This window comes from Saccopteryx leptura, chromosome 13 (assembly GCF_036850995.1).
Source record: "Saccopteryx leptura isolate mSacLep1 chromosome 13, mSacLep1_pri_phased_curated, whole genome shotgun sequence".
NCBI lineage: Eukaryota > Metazoa > Chordata > Mammalia > Chiroptera > Emballonuridae > Saccopteryx > Saccopteryx leptura.
In genome coordinates this window covers 27,373,439-27,400,721 of record NC_089515.1, presented here as the reverse complement: position 1 = coordinate 27,400,721, position 27,283 = coordinate 27,373,439, and the positions used below count along the sequence as shown (strand labels likewise).

Here is a 27,283-nt window from a genome sequence, read left to right as displayed (position 1 = left end):
TAATTTAAAAATTATTTAATACTCAAAGTGAAAAACTATAATACAAAAGCATTTCACATTTTTTTTTAAAAAACAAGTATCTTCTAAATTACTTAAGGGATGACAGATCCACAATTCTTTACTTGAAATTGTTAGAGCAAGATGCTTCAGAATTATAAAATTTTCAGATTTTAGAAAGGTAATTCAGTGCATAAACCATATACATAAACACCCAGCAGTATCTGTGGCGGCAGCCTCCCCCACAAATAATCAATCATGTTAAAATTTCCGCAAGATAAATGAATATTCACAATAAATGGGACAAGTAGAGTCAATTGTCAGTTCCGGTTAGATTTGTATGCAAATGAATTTTGTCACCAAGCTTATGAAAAACCTTGCTTTCAGAGCTTTTTGGATTTTGGAATTACAGATAAGGGAGTGCAGACCTTTATTTGTATGATGAGATATGAAAGATTCCTGAAACAAATGATTCATTTTTACAAGTGAAAAAAACAGATAAGCTTTCAAATACATTATAAATTAACAGACATCTTTTCTTTGATATTACTAAATGTACATCTTAAATACATATACACATAGCATACTATGTCAGTCCACTGGTATTAAAAGCACAGGTGCACAATTCCTTCTGTAGGAAAGGAATACTGTCAAGTGTGCTGTAGAACTGAAAATGGGATTGACCGAACTCCTTAGGACGCCAGAAAGAGCACTGCTGAGTGCAACACAAGGAAGCAGAGTTTATCCTTCCAGAACTACGATTTTACTTGAGAACAGTCTCTTCCACAGAAACACAGGCAGGAAGGATTTACTTGGAACACGTGTTTTCTGAGGTTTTCTTCTCTGTATATATTAATTTTGGTCTTATGCCCAAAAGTTAAATATTAAAAGGCATTCTTTGTCAGTTAAGTGATGTTTTACCAAGTTTTAAGACAAATATAATGATGCTCCTCAGTGGTTGTAGTATTTAAGCAAGTTCATGGACATTAAATTCTTTCTTTTCAGTGGTTAAAATTACACAAACCCAAAATATTGGCCTTTGTAAAAACATGCGTCGTTTTTGATCATAGCCATTTCTTCCATTGAATGGTGTCTGAAGAATGGTTTCATGCGAGAAAACAAATTGCGAACATGTGCAGCAACAACTTCCACTGGTTTGGGGACAGTGAGTAAGTGGCAAATCATTCTGTTAACCAACTCCAATCAAGATTCTAAAACCAGGCATGAAAAAATTACAATTAGATGTTGACTGTAAGTGGTAGGTTTATGAGTGCTCATTTTTGCAAGTTTTTGTATGACATTTTATAGTCACAAGTGGAAAAATTAAAAGTATTTATGCTTATTTATAAGTTGCAATTAGAATTTAGTTCACTTTATGTTCTGCTAAGTAAAAAATATTTCAGTTTTCATAAATATTTGAAGCAAACAATGAAAGAGGAAATACAAAGAGTTGACAGAGACTAAATGTAGTAAAAGTAAATCCAGTAAACATTTTATTGTAGTTTCTCCAAGTTTTAACAAATCAGTAATCTACAGTAACTAAATCTTCTTAATATAAATACTTCTATTAATTACAACTATATTAACAATACTCATTTTGTATATAGCAGTTACTGTATTTGAATTATAAATCCTGCCCCATCTTATTGGATAAAATTGATTGTTGAAGTAAAAAGGTACAACCATTCAATTTCAGTCATCACATCACAAAGAAAGCTCACCAATCTTTTAATTTGATCAAAAATGCTATTGTTGAAGATTACTGATGACATAATCCTAGTATATCCATGAGTAAGAAAAGATTCAGATTTAAGGTTGAAGATAATCCTCAAATCCTCTTTCTCTGGGTTCTTCTATTGCAGATCCACAGGCATCCCAAATGCCATGTAAGGCTAACATGAAAAGTCAAACCCAAATACTTAAAGCACACATCCACATCCCTATATAACTTACCATCATCCTACTGCTCTGTTCCTCATTTACTTCATGAATAATAGTGCTTAAATGGCCAAGACAGTTCAAATTTTCTTCTATCATTTGTGCCAAAGTCCCCCTGTGAGACAAAAGAGAAAAGCCTTTTCATATTCACAAAGGGACATACGAATTTCCTCCACTTTTTGGTCTTCAGTATCAGGAAGATCACAGCCCTTCATGTAACTCTGCAACCCTACACCCCAAAACAGCAGATTCCTGTGGTCTTCAGTTTCTTTATTCTTCCCACCCAGTGTTGCTTCTGCCCTGCTTTAATAAGTAGTCCACTATAGCTCCATTCTGATTTTCCTCTGAAATAAAAGTGGCACTTATATACAACTTTTTCCCCCAAAAGTGATAACTGGTTTGGGGTGTGGGGAGACATCCTATAGCACAGACAAATGAAAGATCTCTTTTTGTTTCTGGAATATTTCCCTTTCCTTACAAGTAGTAAGAACTTCCTTTTCAGAAACACAATTGTAGGGGAAAAGATACAAAAGTACCATCTGTTCTGCAACGATCAGGGAAGAGGAAAAACTCTGGTTGGAAACTATAGATGACAGCAATGAAAAAGTGTAACAAGCAAGCTGATTCCTGAGGACAGCAGGAGAAAACAGTGTGATGGGAGCTGCCCAGAACCAAAAAGATTCCTGGAAGTTTAAATGTGAAGGAAATCCTGATTCTGGTTTCTGCCTTCCCAATTTTCCTTTTCCATTTGGCCTATCCTCACCTTTCACTACTCCTCAGACTCCCTATCCCATTAGAATCAGTTCTAGGCTATGGATGAGAGCCACTATGAGCTTAGATCTAAATTCTAATTCAGCTCTTACCCAACAGATGGAAAAATTGAGGCCAACAGTTCCCAATCCTTGGTGGTTAAGTATTATGGGCATATAACAACTGAAATCAATTTTCCTTTATAATGTATTCCTACTGGAAATACATTTAAAATTCCTGTCGAATACACTTTTGCAAATAACCACAACCTCAATTCTCAAATTCACGGTATAGAAGTGACATCTGCAACCATTAGCATCCCCTAACAAAACTAAATGCCTTTAATGAAAGCATGACGGTTAGTAATGTACTAAATTTAATCTGATTTGAATCCAATTAATGGAATTATTTCCTGAAGTCTATATAATTAATTATAGCCTGTGCTGTAGCTGTGGATGGATTACACTGGGCCAAATCTACCATGAACCCAAGATTTAACCTGGAACTAGCTTTCTTTAAAAAAATAAAATACCTGGTTATTAGCTTGCCTTCCTGCCATGTGCTTTTCTCTCATAAAAGTAGAGCACAGAATGTACAAACTGCATGACCTCCTGAGCAGTGATGTGACATGGCTGCACTTCTGCAAAACTAAGTATGGGCAGAGCTCCCGGATGTGCTGGTGCTGCAGAGGTCTCCAGGAGTTGGGAGAAAAGCGACAATACACAAGCTAGCAAAGAGCCACAGGCTCTGGATACGGCACATCTTAGGCTGAGAAAAATCACAGAAATGAAGAGTCATTCAACTTTTAGCAGAAGAGTAGAAATAAAATATAGGCTTCAAACATCAGTTCTTATTTGCAAAACTGAATTAAGTCATTTAAAAAGTATATTAGAAATATTAAGTTATAAAATAGAGTAGACTCAATAATTCATTAGAGGGGTGATCAAGACCCCACAATGATAAATGCAAAAAACATATTTTTTCAGAGATTAATGGTTGATAAAAGAATAAAGTTTGGGTAAAAGAACTGATAAGCCAATAACAGAGAGAGAACTTAGAACTTGGATTGAGCTATAAAGTAACATTTGCTGAATATTTACTTCCCAGTACCTTACATATGTAGTCTAACTGAATTTTCACAGCAGTTCCCATTTTATGGGTGAGGAAATGTGAACATTAAGAGAGTTAAGTTAGGCCCTGGCTGGCTGGCTCAGTTGATAAAGCCTCATCCTGATGCACCTGAGGTCACAGATTTGACCCCTGGTCAGGACATGTACGAGAAGCAATCAATGAGTGCACAACTAAATGGAACAACTAAGTCAGGGGTAGTCAACCTTTTTATACCTACCGCCCACTTTTGTATCTCTGTTAGTAGTAAAATTTTCTAACCGCCCACCGGTTCCACAGTAATGGTGATTTATAAAGTAAGGAAGTAACTTTACTTTATAAAATTTATAAAGCAGGCCTGACCTGTGGTGCCACAGTGGATAAAGCGTCGACCTGGAAATGCTGAGGTCGCCAGTTCGAAACCCTGGGCTTGCCTGGTCAAGGCACATATGGGAGTTGATGCTTCCAGCTCCTCCCCCTCTTCTCTCTCTCTGTCTCTCCTCTTTCTCTCTCTGTCTCTCCCTCTCCTCTCTAAAAAAATGAATAAATAAATAAAAAAATAAAAAAAAATTTTAAATTTATAAAGCAGAGTTACAGCAAGTTAAAGCATATAATAATAATTACTTATCAAGTACTTTATGTCGGATTTCGCTATGTTTGGCAGAATAAATCTTTATAAAACTTACTATAGTTAAATCTATCTTTTTATTTATACTTTGGTTGCTCCACTACCGCCCATCATGAAAGCTGGAACACCCACTAGTGGGCGGTAGGGACCAGGTTGACTACCACTGATTAAGTGAAACTAGTTCATGCTTCTATCTCCCTTCCACCCTCAAATCGATGGAAAAATTATTTTTTTATTCTTTGTTTCCTTCTTTTCTAAATGAGAGGAGAGAGAGACTCCCACATGCACCCCAACCAGGATCCACCTAGCAACCTCTGTCTGGGGCTGATGCTCTGCCCATCTGGGACTGATCTCACCAAGCTATTTTTAGCACCTGAGGCCAAGGCTCCATGGAGACATCCTCAGCACTCAAGGCTGATGTGCTCAAACCAATCAAGCCATGGCTATGGGAGGGAAAGACAGAGAGAGAGAAGGGGGAGAGGGAGGGGTGGAAAAGCAGATGGTCGCTTCCCCTATGTGCCCTGACCAGAAATCAAACCTGGGTCTTCCACACGCCGGGCTGACGCTATGAAAAAAATTTTTTTTTAAATCTTTTTAGATTTTTTTTTTTAATTTGTTGATTTTTAGAGAGAGGAGAGAAGAAGAAGGGGAAGAGAGGGAAGCATCAACTCATAGTACATAGTAGCTTCCCGTATGTGCCTTGACCGGGCAAGCCTGGGTTTTGACTCAGTGACTTCAGCATTCCAGGTCAACGCTTTACCCACTGTGTCACCACAGGTGAGGCCCTATGGAAAAATTGTTTAAAAATAAGTCAATTGCACAAGGTTATTACAAAGGCACAGTCAAGACTCAATCCTAATCTATAGGGCACCGAAGAGTATGCCTTAACCACTATTCTCTACGGTATCATTCCTATCACTGCTCAGGAAAACACAACTATCTATTGTTACAAAGTGAACCCACCCATCTTGAGGAGTTACCACGCATGACAGGGGATGTTCACGTTCTGCTGAGGTCGGGGGCAGCCATGCTGATGCCTGAGGGGTGGTCACTGCACCTTCTAGACTGGATCCTACAAGGGACCGAGCCGAACTCTGTGTCTGAGAAAAAATAAAAGTAAGACTACAGGCAAGCATCTCCACTGATTTATACAACTGCCTACCATATTCCTAAGACTTGCATTTCTATTACAACTTACATGCACAACCAGAGCATTTCTGCAGAAAACTATCCCTAGGCCCTTTCTTCACTGGCCAAAACCAAATGTACCTACCCATCTATTTCCATTTTAGTTGGAGGGAAAAACCATTTGAAAAAGGTTTTTATTAACTAGTCTGGCATATCTATCCCCAAATCAAGTTTGGATATCACAGTGGTCTAGGGTTAGGAGGAGTATAAAAAAAAGGAGACTGGAAAGGAAAGATAATGAAGGGTGATCATGAAGTCCTGCATCTGAACTGCTAATCAGACACCAAGCAAAGAACATGAGCATCAACCCAACACTAAACATGCACGTCTTTAAGAGGACCGAGATCATGAAACAAACATCCCTTTTTCAGGGAAAAACAGAAAATCAATGCCATGTTAAATAATTCATTAAAAGTTACTTACACAGCCCTGGCCGGTTGGCTCAGTGGTAGAGCGTCGGCCTGGCGTGAAGTCCCAGGTTCGATTCCCGGCCAGAACACACAGGAGAAGCGCCCATCTGCTTCTCCACCCCTCCCCCTCTCCTTCCTCTCTGTCTCTCTCTTCCCCTCCTGCAGCCAAGGCTCCATTGGAGCAAAGATGGCCTGGGCGCTGGGGATAGCTCTGTGGCCTCTGCCTCAGGCGCTAGAGTGGCTCTGGTCGCGGCATAGAGATGCCCCGGATGGGCAGAGCGTCGCCCCCTGGTGGGCGTGCCAGGTGGATCCAGGTGGGCGTATGCGGGAGTCTGTCTGACTGTCTCTCCCCGTTTCCAGCTTCAGAAAAAAAAAAAAAAAAAGTTACTTACACAGGCAATTTTAAGGAGATGCCATATTTCTTTCTGCCTCTTTCCCTGCATAAACATGACAGTACTGTCAGCTTCTTTGATGTTACTGAGGGCGATTTCCACCTTGGGCAGTAGATCAATAATCTTCTGCTTACAGCCCAACAACTTGCTGGAGAGATGAAATCAGCATCAGACACTTACACATTGCCACCTTGTACACTTTCCTCCCAAACCCAGGTGGGGAAATAAACCATAGCCAGTCAGGTTTACTGACTGAGCTCCAAAGCAATGCACAGAACTAGGACACCTGAATGCACACGGCTGTGGTCAAGCTACCCAAGGTACTGCTAGAACTCTTCCTGGTCTAGCATATTTACCAAAAAGGGGTATTACACTTTGAAGGGAAGATGATAAAAATACTTTGGCTTGTCAAAGGAGATAAAATGCCTTTTTTACCTCAGATGACCAAACAGCTCCTTCAGAACCCGGTCCTGACTCTGCACAGTATGCACAATGATCTTCACCATCTCCGTGCTGTCACTGTAGGAGTGATCTATAAAAGATCTCGGTCAGTAGGTAAAAACCTGTCTCCTGCACGAACATGTCAGCCTCCTAACAAAAGATTCCTAAAAATCTATAACTAGTTTTAATTAATAACATCCTATTTATTTATTTATTTATTTATTTATTGTGTGTGTGTGTGTGTGTGTGTGTGTGTGTGTGAGAGAGAGAGAGAGAGAGAGAGAGAGGGAGGGAGGGAGGGGCAGGGAGAGAAAGAGGCAGGAACACTGAGTTGCTCCTGTGCCCTGACTAGGAAATTGAACCAGGAACCTCTGCACTCCAGACAACGCTCGAACCAAACGAGCTATCCGGCAGTCATTCTTTTACATAAAAATGATGTTCCACTAAAGAAGTCAGTCTATAAGCAATGTAAACAATCGCTGAAGTGGTTTTCCTTAAGACACCCATCCTATTTCAGTACATAACAGAAGCACTTATGAGTACTCCCATTTCATCACACAGAAAATATATATATATGTATTTTTTGTGTGTGACAGAGACGGAGAGACAGAGAGAAGGACAGACAGATAACTTTCTTCTTGAAACTGTCCTGTTCCTATCATATCATTCCCTCTACATATTCTGGCATTTCTCAATCTTCTTTGAAGGCTTCTCTGCTTCTAGCCATTTCTTAAATGTTGGTATTCCCTAGGATTCTATCCATCTTTGGCTTTCTTAGTCAATCTACTTTTTCAAGATGATCACTTTATTCCTATGGCTAAGTACTCTCAAAATAGCTAAAGATCACCTGGCCTGTGGTGGCACAGTGGCTTTGGCACTGACCTGGAACAATGAGGTTGCCAGTTCGAAAGCCTGGCTTGCCTGGTTTAAGACACATACAACAAGGAACCAATGAACAGCCAGAGTAAAACAACTACTTCTCATTCCCACCCCCAACCCCATAAAATCAATAAAAAAATCTTAAAAAAAAAAAGCTAAATATCTAGCTCAGACTTCCTACTAAATCCATATGCATATGTATGTATGTATGTATGTATGCATGTATTTTATTGATATATATTCATGCATATATATACAGCAAGTCCTCAAATAACGTTTTGTTCAACATCATTTTGTTCTAAAGTTGATAAGATGTCACAGGAACTTAACTTTTGTTTAAATCAAGTAGCCTATGGTAAAATTAGTTTCATTATATGTCATTTCACTTCAAGTGACAGAACCTATTGACAACATTTAGGGCTTCCTGTACATACATACATATCTAATCTAATATTATTTATTAGATATCTCTACTTAAATGTATCACTGACACCTTAACATCCACATGTACAGAAATGAACATATCTTTTCCGTCCTTGTTTACTTCATATTATGGTGAGTGGTCCTCCCATGTGCCCAGCTGCCCTAATCAGAACCTCGAGAAGCATCTATGATTCCCTACCTCCATCTCCAGCCACCCATGTTCAGTCCATCAACCAACACTATCAACTCTTCCTCCTAAATCTGTCTTGCTCTTACCCTCCTCTTCACCACACTGCCTTAGCTCTCTGCCTTAGCTATGATTGTTCTAATACCTTATCACTAATGCCTCTGTCTCTAGCCTAGCTACAGTTACATCCATTATCCACATGCTATCAGAGCAGTATTTCTAAAATGCTAATATGATCATGCTATTCCCATGTAAAACTTTCTAGGGTTCCTCTTCGCCATAAGGATGAAATCCAAACCCGTTACCATGACATACCAGATCCTTTATGATCCAGGCACATCTTTCTCCTCCTGAAACTACAATCCAGTCATACTGCATCTCCTCAAATGTACTAAGTGCTACACACGCATGTCTTTGCTTGTTAGACTAGTATATCAAGAGCCCACCTCCTTTCACTTAGCTATGACCGATCCTTTAGGGCTCATTCATCTCAGATGTCCTCTCCTAACGGACATCTCTAACCATCCCTCACCCCTAGTCAGGGTTAGGTGCCTACCTTCTATGTTCCTCAAAAGTGTTTGCAGAAATAAACTGAACAAACTCCTCTATAATAAACACTATGTAAAGGAAACCATGTTATTTGTTAAATACAATTTCATGGCTATATATACATGTGTTTGTAAATTTTAAAGTATAAAACATTTCTTTTTTTTTTTTACAATTTAAATATATAAAAAATGAGGGCACAGACTTCACCTTTTATTTTTTCTATAACCCTTCCAAACAAATCAATTTTTAACTGAAGGATAGAATCTCGCAGGTACAAAATACTTCATAGTTTCTAAAGCATTTTCATAAACATCTTAAAAAATACAATACCACACACACCCACTGAATTTCCCATTTTGCAGAAAAGGGAAAGAGATGGAGAGATTAGGTAATTGGCCTAGCACGTGGGCCTTCCCTGTGACCACTCCACATCTGAACCCACAACATCAACTTCCTTGCAACCTCTCCAATCTTTTTTTTTTTTTTTTTAAAGATTGAAGGTGAACACATTTCAGCTACAGAAGTTAGTCTTAGGTTTTTTTATTTATTTATTTATTTATTTATTTATTCATTCATTTTAGAGAGGAGAGGGAGAGAGAGGAGAAACAGAGAGAGAGAAGGGGGGGGAGGAGCTGGAAGCATCAACTCCCATATGTGCCTTGACTAGGTAAGCCCAGGGTTTTGAACCGGCAACCTCAGCATTTCCAGGTCAACGCTTTATCCACTGTGCTACCACAGGTCAGGCAACCTCTCCAATCTTAACAGAACTCAATCCCTACCCCATCTTTCCACACGTTTTCTTGCCTCCTTGTTCCCTTCTTTGGGTTCCTTTATTTCTTTTTCATTCATTTCTTTTACTTCTCTTTAAAATTTTTTCCATCTCAATATATTTTTAAGACAGAGAGAGAGAGAGAGGGACAGACAGGAAAGGAGATGAGAAACATCTACTCATAGCTGTATCACTTTAGTTGTTCATTGATTGCTTTCTCATTATGTGCCTTTACCAGAGGGCTCCAGCTGAGTCAGTGACCCCTTGCTCAAGCCAGCAACCTTGATTTTCAAGCCAGCAACCATGGGGTCATGTTTATGATTCCACACTCAAGCCAGTGACCCTGTGATCAAGCTGGTGAGCCTGCACTCAAGCCAGTGACCTCAGGGTTTCGAACCTGGTTCCTCAGTGTCCCAGGATGATGCTCTATCCTCTGCGCCACGCCCTGGTCAGGCCCATCTCAATTTTCTTGTAACTTTGCCTAACTAATCTCTTATCTTCTCATAAACTAAAATCTATTGCACCAAACACCTCAATGGAAATACCAAAACTAGAATTTATTCTGAAGCTTGTTTAAAATCAGTCTCCAGATGTCCTGGCTGGATAGCTCAGTTGGTTATAGAGCATCATCCCAAAACGCAAAGGTCCCCAGTCAGGACACATACAGGAGCAGATTGATGTTTCCGTCTCCTCTCCCTCTCTCCCTTCCTCTCTCTTCCTCTCTCAAATCAATATAAACATTTAAAAAAAGAAATCCAGTCCCCAGAATCTGTTAGGACAGGGATGGTTTCCTAAAATGCCTTTGTGTACTGTGGTGACAGTGTCTTACCTGAAGGTCTGTGCTTTAACTGCTTATATAGATCAATGGCACGCTGTTCCCTATAAAAGACAAAACATGCTTCTATGTGTAGATAATCGAATGACTCTAATAATCTACAACTTGAAATGAACAATATCATTTGAAGAGACTAATGACCCATTTAAAGCTAGTATGTATTACCAACAAACATTTTATAGAGAATTTCATTAGGTAATAAGCAAGACCTTAAAATACAAAATTTAACATACTTCTTATCTGCTGTGATCTAACTTACCACATATCTGATCCTTGTACCAGAAACACATACATGAACAAAAATTATGGCCTGTGATTAGAAAAAAAACCCCTGAAGTTTCTGATTCAAACATTTAGGAAGTTAACCTCATTTACGGCATTTAATAGACAATACCTTGGGCCAAAAGTACGGTAAGTAGGAAAATAGTTTGTAACTTAGAGCACTTAAATAATTCTTTATTTATTTATTTATTTATTTATTTATTTATTTCATTTTTCTGAAGCTGGAAACGGGGAGAGACAGTCAGACAGACTCCCGCATGCGCCCGACCGGGATCCACCCGGCACGCCCACACTTAAATAATTCTTAACACTCACATGAAGAGATTCTTTAATTAACACAGAAAAGATCAATCCAAAAAGTTAGTTCTAAAATTTCTGGTGACTAAGACTTTCTTTTTAAATATGATGCCAATATATTTGGGGAAAGGAGAACTATAGAAAATAACTACATATAGACTTAATTCGCCAGATGTACACAGAAAGCTCTGCTACAAAACAGATATCAAATGACGACATGGGAATGTCCTTACAGAGATTCCATCAAGTCTCCCTGACGTCTTCCATAAGGGCTTTTCTGTAGCTCCATGATCTCAGTGTGCAGGCACATGATCTGATCCTCCAGGTATCCAATGACACCTACCTACAATAGGATGGAACATAAAATAAATGACCAGCTCACCACCACACAACACAGAAAAACATTCGCACAAAGGCTGACTTGCTGCTGCAGAACCGCATGATTTAATATGAAACACTGATTCTGTTCAAGCCTTTTTATCTCTCAGATCCTGACAATCTTTCACATGAGAACATACTTATTCCTATGCTTCTCACTTTTCCCTCCTGATAACAGTAAACTACTAGCACTTTCTTTCTTCTCCTAAGAAGCAGATATATGTCACTAACAAGATGAAGAAAAAATGGTCATCAAACTCACTGCATCTCAGCTTGATGGGTTTTGCTGCCTCTCCTTCAGAGTGCCGTGAAACCAGGATGCAGAAAGACAAAGACTCTGGATTTCCCACCCCAGCATACCACTGCCTCTCCAGCGTCCTCAGGGTAAATTTTGGTACCAAGGACAGCAACAATTTAGTGGGACCATGGACAGATGTAAAAAAAGAATCTGTTACCTAGAGAATCTATACCTAGTGTGACAATATTGTTTGTCCAAACCTGCATAATTTTGAAAGTGAAAGAAAGTACTATTGATAATTATAGCAAGACAGGTATAAAGGGACTGTCCTATGTAAACCAGGACAATCACCCCGTCTAAACCAGCCATAAAAATAGCAGTGGTAATTACCATTTAATCTGCATAACCTTACTAGAAGAGGTATAGTTCCCATAATATAATATGGAAACTGAAGCTCATTGAGACTTTAGTCTCATCTGCCCAATTCCCTTATTTTTATCCATTGCGGTACTTTCCTCTCTACACTAAACATCCATTAGATATTTGTATGATATTCAGGCTGTCATGAAAAATACTCTACATACCAAAACCAAAGAAAGTTTCTAAGGGAGTCCTTAAGAATAAACAAACACATATAATGAGCTTAGTGATTTTACCTCAGCATAGTGGATGGCCTTTTCTTCCATTTCCTTCCATGCTTTTAACATTTTTTCTGAGGCTAAAAACAAACAAAAAAAGTCTTAATTAGTTATCTCAAAAGCAGCCATAGCTTCATTATTGAGCTACCCACCTCCCTGCCATATCAGCATCAAAAAATGGTGTTATGGGTTGAGCTGACCCCTTAAAAGTTACGTTGAAGACCTAACTCAGTACATCAGAATGCACCCTTATTCGGAAATACGGTCAGTGTGGACAGTAGGCTAAATTAAGATGAGGTCAATCTGGAGTAGGTGGATCCTTCATCCAGTATGACCAGTGTCCTTAAAAGAAGAGAAGATGCAGACGTATGAAGAGAGAGCTCCATTTGACAAAAGAGGTAGAAACTAAAGTGCCACAGCTGTAAGCCAAGGAATGCCAAGGACTGCAGACAATCCATGCAGAAACCAGGAAGAGGCAAGGAAGGATTCCTCCCCACAGGTCTCAGAAGGATCCTGGCTTTGCCAACACCTTGATTTTACATTTAGCTTCTGAAACTGAGATGATCAAGTTTTTTGTTTTAAGCCACCCTGTCTATATTAATTTGTTATGGCAGCCCTAGGACACTAATATAGATGGCTTCCTAAAAAGAAAACTCTTTCTCCCCTCCACACTCCACCTTATGAAATCTTATTTAATCATCTGTATACAGAAACCCGTTTCCTTCACAAGTGAGACCATGTATACAAACATTTCTTTCTTTGCTTTCTTCCTTAACTTAAAACATCACTGCTATGAAAGATCCAAGTGATCTTTTAGTATCAGCACACACAGGTCTACCTCATTTTTTTAAAAGCTGTATAAGATACACAACTGACAAGATAAATCAAAGATAATTTGATAAGCCTGACCAGGTGGTGGTACAGTGGAGAAGAGTGTTGATCCAGGACACTGAGGACCCAGATTCAAAACCCCGAGGTCGGCGGCTTGAGTGCAGGCTCATCAGCTAGAGTGCGGGTTGCCAGATTGAGTGTGGGATCATAGCCATGACCCCATGGTCACCCCATGGTCACTGGCTTGAAGCCCAGGGTCGCTGGCTCAGCTGGAGCCCCCTGATAAAGGGACATGTGAGAAAGTAATTAACTAACAACCGAAATGCCACAACTACTAGTTGATGTTTCTCATCTCTCTCCCTTCCTGTCTGTCTGTTCTGGAGAATTTTCTCAATCTGTTGAGATTTTCCTTCCTGGCAACTGTCATCAGTTTGGCTCAAATAAACTCATAAAAATCTTAAAAATAATAATTATTATAATGTTTTGCCATTACGAGCATTCACTAGAATGCCCATAATACACAACTAGAAATAAAACATCAATCATAATCAGCTCTAGTGGATAAACTTATTCATACCACTGGACACTGCTGATCATTTATTCTAAGATACACATACCTTGTTCAAGACAAATATACAAACGGGATCTATTTCCCAAAAAAAGCATTTGCTTCAATAGAAAAAAAGAACAGAAATACTGATGGTGACTTCTTCGGTTTATTATTTGCGTTAACCCTGCTCTTTACATTTCCTTAGTGTATCTGAAGGGAGATAAACTGCAAGTCAAATACTAAAAAATTAAGGACTGTGTGCAATCAAAAAGTGGGACTACACAGTAGGTGGTTAGGGAAATCAACCCAGAATTATTTGTGTTATTATTTACAGAAAGATAAGTAGTTTAGGATTTCCCTGGCTAAGAAGTCACCCCAATATACATTTTGTATCTATTTTTTTTATATGTAGCTTAAAAATCACAAATTCTAAAACACTTCTGTATTTTTCTGGAGCTAAACAACTTTAGTCCAATTGTGGGGCTGGGAGTAACCCTTTAAAGTTGCTCAACCAAAGGTTAAAAAAAACAGCTAACATTCAAACTAAACATGGTTGACGATGATCTGAGGTGCCTTGTCTCAACAACTGGCTATGAGGCAGGAAGGCAAAATAGTACATGGCTTCAAAAGACTAGACACTTCTTTCAACACATTACCCGAAACTTACATATCCCGTAAGTCATCTGCTCACTGTATCTTTCCAAGTCAAGCTGAATGCTTTTGTGAAAAAACTCCAGTTTAGCTTTCAGTTGCTGAGATGCTGAGATCAAAGCATTCTTCATTTTTGTCAAGTTAGTATTATATCTAAGAAGACTTAACCTAAACCATAGCAAAAAAAAAAAAGAGAAATATTAGCATTTCATAAACATTGGACAAAAGTGGAAAAACTTAAGTTGCCATAAGCCCAAAGCCTAAGTTTTTATTATCGATCTATGAGAAATAGTTGATCTCTAGGATATGGTCTTTCAAAGACTTTCTGCCTAGGATAATATAATTTTGTTCATACTAGGATGTTCTGCTCAGGAACTACTCTCACATCACTGAAACTGGACGGTTTCAGACCATTAGTAAGACTTCTACAAGTCTGATCAGAATATTACATTTCAAATTGTCCCAATATTTTAGTACTGCATGGAACATTGATTAGTGAAAACTGGCAAGATTAATTCTTGAACATTCACGGGTGTGACGCTGCTCTTATACGCAGAGTCTGCTTACATTGCAGCTCGCTGTCCCTGGAAGAGCCTGCTGTAGTCTTCTTTCAGCCCCGATACATAGTGCACTGCTTCAGCCCATACTTTACGCAGCTGTATAATGGGAAGCTGTATTTTGCTGTCCCGTACTATATGTAAGAACATGGGGAAAAGATAAGAGTTACTTTTTAAGATTTTCTTTTTCTTTTTTCTTTAGAGACAGAGTCAGAGAGAGAGATAGATAGAGACAGATAGGAACAGAGAGATGAGAAGCATCAATCATTAGTTTTTCATTGCGACCTTAGTTGTTCATTGATTGCTTTCTCATATGTGCCTTGACTGCGGGCCTTCAGCAGACCGAGTGACCCCCTTGCTCGAGCCAGCAACCTTAGGTCTAAGCTGGTGAGCTTTGGTCATACCAGATGAGCCCGCGCTCAAGCTGGCGATGTCGGGGCTCGAACCTGGGTCCTCCGCATCCCAGTCCGACGCTCTATCCGCTGCACCACTGACGGGTCAGGCCTTTTTAAGATTTTCACTTTCATTAAACATTCTTTGTGATTTCTGGTCCTTACAAATATGATTCCCATAGATGCCAGAAAGAACCACTTGTTACTGTTTCATTCAGTTCAGTATACATTTACCAAGCACCTACAATACATAAGCTCTGCTCCAGACCCAACGGGAAATAAAAAGGAGTAAGACATAATCATTACATAATCACAATGGTGATTCCTATATCTTTTTTTCTTGCTTTCCTCCAACTTAGAATATTGTTTTTTCTCTAATTAATATAAATTCTTTATTTATTTCAAATTTTAAATCAAGACCTATCTCTTCCACAATCTGCCATGGTCTTTCCTGCCTCTGAGTAATAAATTTTATCTCCTGTACTACCAACCCAGTGTCAGAAAAACACACAGGGTCAACAGCAGCTTAATAAGACATGCTTTATTCATTTCCAGACTTACAAAATTATCTATTTATGATTCTCTTGCTCTATCTTTGGTAAAGAAAATGTTAGTTTTTAAAATCATGGCAGGTGTGTATGTTAAGTTCAATAAAATACCATTTTAATGTTAGGAAATTATGTAGATGCTCTTCAAAAATGAAAGTGTCATCCTGTACTTTAAGAAGGAAATTATATTTATTCCTTTCCAATAAAAACCTTCAGAGAAAGGTTGCTACACTAGGGTTCATAATGAGAAAACATTATCTGAGGCAGACTTCAAAAATATGAAGTTATGCCTGACCTGTAGTGGCGCAGTGGATAAAGCATTGACTTGGAACGCTGAGGTCACCAGTTCAAAACCCTGGGCTTGCCTGGTCAAGGCACATATGGGAGTTGATGCTTCCTGCTCCTACCCCCTTTCTCTCTCTCTTTCTCACTCTCTCCTGTCTCTCTAAAAATGAATAAAATCTAAAAATTAAAAAAATATATATAGTTACATATCTAGAGCCTAACCAGTGGTGGTGCAATGGATAGAGCACTGACCAGAGACGCTGAGGTACCAGGTTCCAAACCCCGAGGTAACAAGCCTGAGTGCAGGCTTACCAGCTTGAGTGCAGGATCACTGAAATGCTCTTATGGTCGCTGGTTTGAGCCCAAAGGTCACTGGCTTCAGCAAGGGTCTCTGGCCAGCTTGGGCTCCCCAGTCTAAAAGCATGTATGAGAAGCAATCAATGAACAACTAAAGTGATGTAGCTGTGAGTTGACACTTCTCATTTCTTTTACTCTCTCTCTCTCTAAAAAATAAAGTTGTATCTAGAAAAATTTTTGTCTCCCCTAATAATTATTAATAGCCTCAACCTTTCTGCTTATATACCCACACTTACTCCTGAGGCTTCCTACAATAGACAAAACAAAAAACTAAGCACTTTTTAAAAAAGTCAAGGGCCTGATCAGGCAGTGGCACAGTGGATAGAGCATTGGCCTGGGATGCTGAGGACACAGGTTCAAAACCCGGAGGTTGCCTGCTTGAGCATGGGTTCATTCGGCTTGAGCATGGGATCATAAACACGACCCCATGGTCGTTGGTTTGAGCCCAAAGGTCACTGCCTTGAGCAAGGGGTCACTAGCTCTGCTGCAGCCCCCCAGTCAAGGTACATATGAGAAAGCAATCACTGAACAACCAAGGCGCTGCAACAAGAACTGCTGCTTCTCATCTCTCTCCCTTCCTCTCTGTCCTTATCTGTCCCTCTCTCTCCTGCTTAAAAAAAAAAAGTCGAGGAAGGAAGCCTAACCAAAATAAGTAAACACACGCTGAAAAGTAACTTGTGAAAGGGCCTAAAAATGATACCCCAGCAGCAAGAAGCACACGTAGTGTCCAAATCTTGGTTTCTAATACTGTTCCAATACTTGAACTAAGACTAGGGCAGGAAAGCATGTATGAGAAGGACTGGGGCAGGAAAGAGATAACAAAGGCCTTGAGCACAACGTAATACCAGGAAGTAAGGAAGTGATAAAAAAAAAAACACCCCAAACAAACAACCTTCTTTGATGGGGCAAGTAAAAGAGGCATAGGAAGCCAACTAAAAAAGCTCCAAATGGCCAAAGCTGCAACAATTTGAACAAAATAAACAACTTAGAATTGGATTATAACTCAAAGTATAAAATAAATATCCATGAATCTATATTGGTATAATAAATTAATTAAATTAATTAATAAACAAAGAGAGAAATCTCATGTGCAGAAGAATGCCAAATAAATTATGTAGATATTCTATCCTAAAGGATGGGCAGCTTAACTTCCCACTTCTTAAGTGTGGGTTCTGCATAGTGACTTCTTCCCAAAGAGCACAGTATTGAAGGGGGGTGGGAAGACTAAAGTTCAAGTGGAGAAACCTGACAAACACTACTTTAGCCAAGTGATCAAGGTCCACACCAACAGTCACACATCATGTTGACAGTAAGTACCCTTTATATAATGTGATAAAAATGGCAATTCTGTGATCTTTCAAAAACGCATAATCCTAGTCTAATAATGAGAGAAAAATATCAGACAAATTGCAACAGAGGGTCAGTGTACAAAATACTTGACCAGTAGTACTCCTCAAAACTGTCAAAGTAATCAAACACAAGGGCAGTCTGAGAACTGTTACAGCCAAGAGTAGCCTGAGAGACATGACAACTAACTGTGATATGGTATCCTGGAACAGAAAAAGGCACCAGATCAAAACTAAGGAAATCTGAATAAAGTATAGACTTTAGTTAACAATATTGATTCATTTATTGTAACAAAATGTACTATAGTAATGTTAAGATGTTCAAAACCGGGAAAACTGTGTGAGAGAGGGGGATAACATGAGAGCTCTGTACCACTATCTGCTCATTTTTCCCTATAAATTTGTCTTAAAAAAACTAGTAAGACAGAGGCAGGATCAAAGGATCCAGAAGGAAAGCAGACAGAGGGAAAGGGGATGATAGGCTGATAGGATGGGATGAGAGCAGGAAAGCAAATCCTGGAGGGGAGGGGGAAGGGCATGACAGGGAGGGGGAGGGGGGTATACTGGGGAACACAGGGGAGGGGAGGATGAATTCGGGGGGACACTAGAATCTATGTAAACACAATAAATTAATAAAAAAGTAAAGACAATGAAGTCAAAACAAGAAGCATAAGTTTTATAAAACATGCCATAGAAAGAAAACGTAACAGACTATTATAAAAAAAGCTAATAAAAAGATAACAGGAAATATTCAATAATTTTAGCCCTTATGTACAATTTGTTCTTCATTTGACAATTTTATGCTTGATTCTAGCTTGAGGTAGACAGAAATTGACCATTACCTTCTTCAAAAGAAAAAAATAATTCTCACAGAATAAATGAAAACATTTAAACAGTAAGCAGAATTCATAGTATAAACTCAAATACTTAAACACACTTTACTAATAAAGAAACTAAAAAAGTATGTTTAATGAATAATGGAGATTCATTCTTCTACCTGTGAGAGGCCTATCCTCAGGAAATTAAGTCTTCCCAAATGAGGAATTCAGTGGGATTTAAAGCCTACCTTTTCACCTTCCAAACTACAGAAATTCATTTTTCACCTCAGGTAGTTAAGCTGACGTATGAGATACAGAACAAAAACACCAAAGACCATTTCTATCAATCATGTTGAATCAAAATTACATTATTTCAGGTTTAAATCTCAGTCAGTAAATGGACTAGACTTACCAATATAATTTACACAGTCAGATAAACTTCTGGAAGCAAATGGTCCTTCATATACAGTCTTACTTTTATCAAACAAATAAACCATATAACTATCACATCCTCTCTGAAAAAGAAAGAAACAATTTTTAAAAAGATCCTTGAGAATCCTAGGTTCTCCAAGTACTTAAGTATCAGATTTCTGCCCATGAAATGCAAACTAACAAAGTCAATGTTCATCAGCATACATCTTACAGAGTTAAAGATCTAAACTCGTGTTTAGGAAAAATAAGTAACTTCAGTAAGGGTTCAGGTGACAAACAATGACCAGACCAAAGAGGACAAAGACAACACTACTCAGTAATCAAAAGAAATACAGGTGCACACTATGACAAAAACAAAACTACATGCAAAAACTTTGACACAAGAGATTACAGGTTTTATGGTCCATTTATATGAAATGTTCAGAACAGGGAAACGTATAGATGTAGAAAGTAAATTAGTGATTGCCTGCGATGGCAGAATTGAGATTAATGGACATGAAAACTCTGAGACAGAAATGCTTTAAAATTGATTTATGGTGATGGCCATACCATTAGGTAAATTTACTAAAACAAACAAAAAAAACCCCTGAATTATACACTTGAAAGGGATAAATTACCTAATATATTATATATAAAATATGTCTCAAAAAGTCAAATAAAATAAAAAAGGAGTCATGACCACAATCATATTTTACCATCCATCTATCTTCTCGTAGAAACTATGAGACCACTGGTCTAATTTCAAGATTCTAGGCTTCAAGTATATAAAGGGAAAAGGAGGAGAGAACTAGCACCAAAAAGAAAGTTATACCAAGTTCAAAATAACACGTTTCACTTCTAACTTGTTCACCTTGCAAAGCAATCAGAGAAATGAGGATAAAACTAAAAGAGTAAGAGGTACATCACCCCGAAGGGATTCCAAATATGCAGCCCAAAGTGCAGGGCACACAACCCCTCTCCTCAAACAGATTTCTAGTCTTCTTCTAGGTATATTAGAATTTTCTTACTATTCCATCGAGAACACATTGAGAGGCTGGTTTCCGAGGATCCAGAGAAATTCCTGTCTCTGAAAGAAGCTCCTGAGAAGCAGTATTTATGCCAGTTTCATGCTCAATACGAGACTGCAGTGAATGGAGACTTTCATCAGATGGTAACAGAAAAGAAATGATTTTTGCAGAAGTCATATTTAGGATGTGTACTATCTGTATAAATAAGAAAAAAAAGAGAAATAATTATTAACCATCTGCTATATAAAATATTAAGTGTTAGATACTAAAGGTATTATGAGTAAAAGGCATGATCTCTGTACTACACAAGGTTCAATCATTTTCCAAAGTGAAATCTCCTTCTATAATTATAAAATAACACCTGAAATCTCAAGAGTTTCCTTTTTTACTACAACAGATGTTAGTTCCATGGAATAAAGTTTCAAAGTTCTAGGGATGCACAAAAAACCCAATTTAAAATGGCAACATTTATTCTGAGAAACACATAGGAGACCTGGAAGAAAACATTTTCATTTATGAAACACTTTATAGACTCTGGCAGGTAGGATTAGTAGTAAAGCACTGGCCCGGCATATTGAAGTTACAGGTTCAATTCCCAGTCAGGGCACACAGGAAAAGCAACCATCTGCTTCTCCACACCCCTGCCCCCAGCTCCCTCTCTCTTCCCCTCCCACAGCGATGGCTTGAATGGTTTGAGCAAAGTTGGTCCAGGTGCTGAGGATGGCTCCATGGCCTCTGCCTCAGGCACTAAAATAGCTTGGCTGCTGAACAATGGAGCTGCACCCAGCAGGACCATGCCCTGGTAGGGGGCTTGCTGGGTGGATCGCAGTCAGGGCACATGCGGGAGTTTATCTCTGTGCCTCCCTGCCTCTCAATTAAAAAAAAAAAAAGTGCTTTATAGATCTAACCACAGAGTTAAGTACTTTATGTTTAACATAACATACAATTAATTAGTTAAGTTATATTTAACATAACACTGTTAATTAGATATTCTAATCACCATTTTGGCAGGAAAAAACCAGAGCTCTGGCCTGACCTGAGGCACAGTGGATGGATGAAGCATCGGACTGGGACGCGAAGAACCCAGGTTCAAAACCCCAAGGTCGCCAGCTTGAGCACGGGCTCATCTGGTTTGAGCAAGGTTCACCAGCTTGAGCCCAAGGTCGCTGGTTTGAGCAAGGGGTCACTCGGTCTGCTGTAGCCCCCCTCCCCAGTCAAGGCACATATGAGAAAGCAATCAATTAACAACTAAGATGCACAAAGAAAAATTGATGCTTCTCATCTCTCTCCCTTCCCGTCTGTCCCTATCTGTCTCTCTCTGTCTCAAAAACAAAAAACAGAGTTCTGTTGATAACTGGTAGAGCTTAGATCTGAGCTCCTATTTGTTTGACTACCTTACATTTGTCTCAGGAAATAATCATGACAGAAGAGGTACGCCTCTCTTTAAATAAGAAGCATTGTTATCCTCATTTTTTCAGATAAGAAAACCAAATCCCAGAGCAGTGATCCGCCTAAGGGCCCAAAGTTAGATAAGAAAATAGTCTTATTTCTCTTACCTAAAGACACACTGAAAGCAGGGGTAGCCTAATACAGGATACCTGAGTGTGTAACTGGGTTAGGTGGGGCTCTGCCCAGGGAACCAAGGACAGCCAGGAGTAAGAGGTCAGTCTTCTGAACAACATGATTTTAAATCCTCTTTCTACTGTTCTTAGGTATGTTATACAAAATTACTAGCTATATTTCTCCAATGCCTTACTCTCACAGTGTACAGGAGTGGGTAAAAGTAGGTTAATAGTAATAGTAATAATAAATAACAATGATTAATAAAGAATTAACAATACAAGAATAAACTCTGTTTTGAGTACTCATAACTGTAAACCTTCCTTTGCCAATCCCTCTGTACTAGTGATTAAAATTATCTCTGCTGGAAGTGCTTATTATAAAGGTAAAACATTAACTTTGCTTTAATATATAATAATCTTTAAAGTTTAAGAAAGGTGGGGGGAAAGAAGGGACTCTTCAAAGTTGACATAAATACACTTTACATATATGAAAATCCTAAGATAAACATTTACTTTTATATAGGGTATATGTCAAACTAGGGTAAGGGACCATAGCATCCCACTACCACAGCTGAGGCAGAAGGGGACCAAAAGAATGGGAAAGGAAATATAACTTCTAACTTTATCTTTTTGTTCACTAAAATATTTCATGAGTGCCTACTATGGTGCATATTAAGTGTATTGTGGTGACAGTGGGTATACAAATTGAGTAACTTATGATCCTTGCTCTCCATAGAATAATGCCAAAAAGAAGACAGTAAAAAACATTAAGAGAAATAAAATACAAGGGAAAAAATGCAACAGGTGCTATAATAAAGTACTGTATAGATTCCAAGGGAGATAGTTTGGTAGGAAGAAAGGGATGCTTTATAAAAGAGGCACTACTTCAGCTAAGCTTTGAAAAGAAAGATTAGAAGAAGAGAAAAACTGAAAGAAGAAAGGTTCTTTTAGGCAAAAAACAAAGTAGGCAGAGAGCTATAAAGGGATGAGCGTAATCAGAGAATAAAATCATCCAGTTCAGATGTACCTAACACAATGCCCCCTGGGCCCAATATGAGATAGGGCTGGAAGTGTAGGATGAAATGAGACCAAGATAAACTCTGAATACCAATGTAAGGGTTTGGACTTTATTCTGTAAGCAAAAAGGAACCGTGGAAAATTTTCTAAGTTAAGAAACTGACAAGCTCTGAATTGTTAAAACATTTAAAAGATAAATCTGACAAAATAACTGAATATGCAGATTGAAGGAGAAGGAATATTCAGGAAGCCAAAGTTTCCAACCGAGGAAACTGGAAAGGCGATAGTGCAAGCAAGAAGCACAGGAGAATTTTGTGTTCTGTTTTAATAAATTAAGCTTCGGTGCCAGTGGGACCCAAGGGGAAGTGATATAGCAGTTATAAATACTCTGCAGAGAAGTCATAACCGAGGAGAAAATTTTGGAGTTATATATATTCAGGTATAGTTGAAGTGAAACAACTGAAGAAATAGCCAAAGAAATGAAAGAAAAAGTAACATGGAAAAAGGAAGCCCAGAAGAGACTCTGAGGATATAGTTAGCAGCATGCAAGAAAGAAGAGTCAAAGGAGGAATAATTACAGATTCCTGTTTCACATTCTCTTCAGTGGCAAGTTCAGTATATTAAAAAATTTTTCTGGCCCTGGCTGGTTGGCTCAGTGGTAGAGCGTCGGCCTGGCGTGCAGGAGTCCCGGGTTCGATTCCTGGCCAGGGCACACAGGAGAAGCGCCCATCTGCTTCTCCACCCCTCCCACTCTCCTTCCTCTCTGTCTCTCTCTTCCCCTCCCGCAGCCAAGGCTCCACTGGAGCAAAGTTGGCCCGGGTGCTGAGGATGGCTTTATGGCCTGCCTCAGGCGCTAGAATGGCTCTGGATGCAACAGAGCGATGCCCCACAGGGGCAGAGCATCGCCCCCTGGTGGGCATGCCGGGTGGATCCCGGTTGGGCACATGTGGGAGTCTGTCTGACTGCCTCCCCGTTTCCAGCTTCGGAAAAATGCAAAAAAAAAAAAATTTTTTTTTCTACAAATTTAAAGTTTTTCATAATAATTAGTTGGAAAATATGCAATCAGACTCTCTAAACTATTTTTTTAAAAGAAAAAGAAACATTTTAGTAAATGTTGTGGTTTGATTTTAAATGAAAATCAAATAGACATCATTCCCTCATTGACCAATACAGTAAACACCTTAGAAGAATGCCCTTCAGTAACACCAAGCTATTTTGCAGTCCATGCTTCTGTGTCTATGATGTTCCCCCAACTATAAATCTTTCCCCTAGCCCATACCCCTCATTAACTTGCACTTATCCTTCAAAATTTAATCATATTATCATGTCTAGGAAGTACTCTTGAACTACTAAGAATAGTCCCATATGCATATCTTATTCTGGACAACCTCGAAATAACACTGACCCTTCACTGTATCTGAACTATAAATGAATAAATATTTGCCCAGATTCACATATAAGTAAACAGTGGTGTCACAAATTGAACTAAAGTCTATAGACCACAGGACACAAAGAGGACTCTTTCTCCACACTCTATGAAAAGCAGATGATTCACAGACACCTTCAAAGTAGAAATGATGTTACAAGTACCATGACAAGTCTGAAAAAAATCTGAGAAGAAAACAAAAATTTACTGGACCTGGCTGGCTGGCTCAATGGATAGAGCATCAGCCTGGCATGCAGATGTCCCAAGTTCAATTACTGGTCAGGGCACACAAGAGAAACAACCATCTGCTTTCTCTCCCCCTCCCTCTTCCTCTTCTTTCTTTTTTCCCCTCTTGCAGTCAGAAGCTCAACTGGTTTGAGCATCAGCACCGGATGCTGAGGATAGGTCCTTGGTCTAAGCATCAGCCTCAGGCACTAAGGATAGCTTAGCTGATTCAAGCATCAACCCCAGATGGGCGTTGCCAGGTGGATCTTGGTTGGTCCACATGCAGGAGTCTGTCTCACTATATACCCTCTTACTCACTTAAAAAAAATTACTGAGGCCCTGGCGGGTTGGCTCAGTGGTAGAGCATCGGCCTGGCGTGTGGAGGACCCAGGTTCAATTCCCGGCCAGGGCACATAGGAGAGGCGCCCATTTGCTTCTCCACCCCCCCCCCCCTTCCTCTCTGTCTCTCTCTTCCCCTCCTGCAGCCAAGGCTCCATTGGAGCAAAGATGGCCCGGGCGCTGGGGATGGCTCCTTGGCCTCTTCCCCAGGCGCTAGAGTGGCTCTGGTCGCGACGCCGAGCGACGCCCCGGAGGGGCAGAGCATCGCCCCCTGGTGGGCAGAGCTTCGCCCCTGGTGGGCGTGCCAGGTGGATCCCGGTCGAGTGCTTGCGGGAGTCTGTCTGACTGTCTCTCCCCGTTTCCAACTTCAGGAAAAAAAAAAAAAAAATTACTGAGGCAAGAGAGCTAAAAGTTATCACCAAGTCCTGTTTGGCTAATGCACTGAGGGGTGATTTATTCCTTGGCACAGAAGAAAACCAAACCAAGAAGACAGATATCTTTCCAATGTTAGTCATGAATAACATCAACACGGCCTTAAAGTCCTATTTTAAAAATGTATTCCAGCCTGACCAGGAAGTGGCACAGTGTATAGAGCGTTGGACTGGGACATGAAAGACCCAGGTTCGAAATCCTGAGGTCACTGGCTTGAGTGCAGGCTCACCAGCTTGAGCGACAGGTAGCAGGTTCGAGTGTGGGATCATAGACATGACCCAATGGTCACTGGCTAGAGCCCAAGGTCGCTGGCTTGAGCAAGGGGTCACTTGTTCTGCTGTAGCCCCCTGGTCAAGGCATATATGAGGAAGCAATCAATGAACAACTAAGGTGCCACAACGAAGAAGTGATACTTCTTCGTTGCCCCAGGTTTGATTTCCAGTCAGGGCACAAGGAGAGGCAATAAACATAGGAAGGATAGAACTATAGAGGCATGTAAGCAGGTAGAAATCTTTCTCACCAAACCAAACTCAGACCTAAATGAATGAGGTGACATGGCACCAATCTGAGGATTGGCAATATCCAAAAGATGCTTCAAAGGAGTAATCAAAAAGACCACGTAAGACTGAGAAGGCTTACTAAAAAAATAAAAACATATCCACTCTAAAAAATATCATTTTCAAATAAGTATGAGGAAAAAAATTATGAAAATATATTTATGCTAATTTTTCAAATAAACTTGTTAACTAAATAGACCTCATTCACAAGAAACTAACCTTCAAATTCAGAATGTGATCCATTAATACAAAACATTTTGGCTGCTTCAAAGTAAGATCGACAGGTCCTCCTCTCTGCTGAGGATCCCAATTCAGCATCAACTGTAGCCAATTTTCCATGGGTTCTACTATTAAACTGGAAAATGTACAGAAATAGGGTCAAAATCCTTGTTTCAAATTTCCTTTAGTTCTTTAAAAAGGATAAATTCATAGGTGGCCCATTCCTTTCTCATTACTTGTCTGTACCATTTTGTATCTTACTTTCAAATAATTGACAAATGATAGGGGACACACTTTTTCATAAAAAACAACCCAAATCTACAAATGTAAGTTAGTTAGTGGCAACTCCAGGAGGAAAGCCCAGTTCCATTTTCCAAGGGAGCCATTTACTTCAGTGTCCCCAGGGTCTCTTAGCACCTAAGCCAATCAGATGGATGGCAGGAGTTATTGTTTCCACTAGATTTGTGCTGTCCAATATGGAAGCCACCACTCCCAAGTGGCTATTTGCACTTCAGTTAATTAAAATTAAATAACCTTTACAATTTACTTCTTTAGTCACACTAACTACCCTTCATTGCTCAGTCACCTCATGTGGTCAGCAGACATAAAACGTTTCCATCATCACAGAAAGTTCTACTGGATGATGCTACTTGAAACAGACAACTCTGCTGTCCTTTTATGCCCTGAAGAAACCGGGACAAATGTCCTCAACTGAAACACAGTACTTACCTACACAGGTTATTTGGTTGAGGTAAATGACTACTAAACCGAACTTCTCCTGTCATTTCTTCACATGCAAATATACACTTTGGATCCTTCTTCTTAATCTTCTCATGCCTATAAAAAACAAAAGCTACCTCAGTGGACAACCTAACTCACAACTCTAAGATTTTTGCTATTTAGTTTTATTCAATTATGTGTTTAAAAGGAAATGATACCACTTAAAGAGAGGAGAGAAAAAAAGCAGGCAACTGAAAATTTCCATTTTCATTAAGCACACTCAAGCTCTCTTCCATTTCTTACCAGGTAAATGGCTGCAGATGATGTAAAAAAGGCCTATATCCAGCAATACATTCAAACACCATGGTCCCAAAGCTCCAGTAATCAACAGTGGCTGTGTAAGGCTTATTCTCAAAGAGCTCTGGGGCCTTAAAAAGAAAAAAATGCTTTAAACATCATACTGTAAGCCTGGCCTGTGGCGGTGCAGTGGATATAGCATTGACCTGGAGTGGTGAGGTCACTGGTTCAAAAGCTTGGGCTTGCCCGGTCAAGGCACATACAACATCAATGAACAACTAAAATGAAGGAGCTATGAGTTGATACTTTTCACTCCTCATACCCCTTTCTCTCCTCTCTCTGTAAAATTAATAAATAAAATCTTTAAAAACAAGAAAGTTACTTTATTT

General features: G+C 39.3%; 1 protein-coding gene across 3 annotated transcripts in view; it reads right to left on the bottom strand.

The window, feature by feature from the left end:
* The window catches only part of CHUK (component of inhibitor of nuclear factor kappa B kinase complex), a 39,499-nt gene continuing 12,216 nt past the window's right edge, over positions 1-27,283 (bottom strand). For 2 of the 3 annotated variants that reach the window (XM_066354956.1, XM_066354958.1), the window contains exons 7-21: positions 26,901-27,025; positions 26,607-26,714; positions 25,878-26,013; positions 20,101-20,295; positions 19,074-19,176; positions 14,926-15,049; positions 14,375-14,526; positions 12,345-12,406; positions 11,306-11,415; positions 10,488-10,537; positions 6,846-6,942; positions 6,411-6,558; positions 5,384-5,520; positions 1,951-2,050; positions 1-1,208 (exon numbers count right to left, since the gene is read on the bottom strand). In XM_066354956.1, the coding sequence (XP_066211053.1) occupies positions 1,179-1,208; positions 1,951-2,050; positions 5,384-5,520; positions 6,411-6,558; positions 6,846-6,942; positions 10,488-10,537; positions 11,306-11,415; positions 12,345-12,406; positions 14,375-14,526; positions 14,926-15,049; positions 19,074-19,176; positions 20,101-20,295; positions 25,878-26,013; positions 26,607-26,714; positions 26,901-27,025 (1,677 nt within the window). In that variant the 3' untranslated portion in view covers positions 1-1,178. The remainder of the gene's footprint in view (positions 1,209-1,950; positions 2,051-5,383; positions 5,521-6,410; positions 6,559-6,845; positions 6,943-10,487; positions 10,538-11,305; positions 11,416-12,344; positions 12,407-14,374; positions 14,527-14,925; positions 15,050-19,073; positions 19,177-20,100; positions 20,296-25,877; positions 26,014-26,606; positions 26,715-26,900; positions 27,026-27,283) is intronic. The other variant, XM_066354957.1, reaches the window with a different exon arrangement.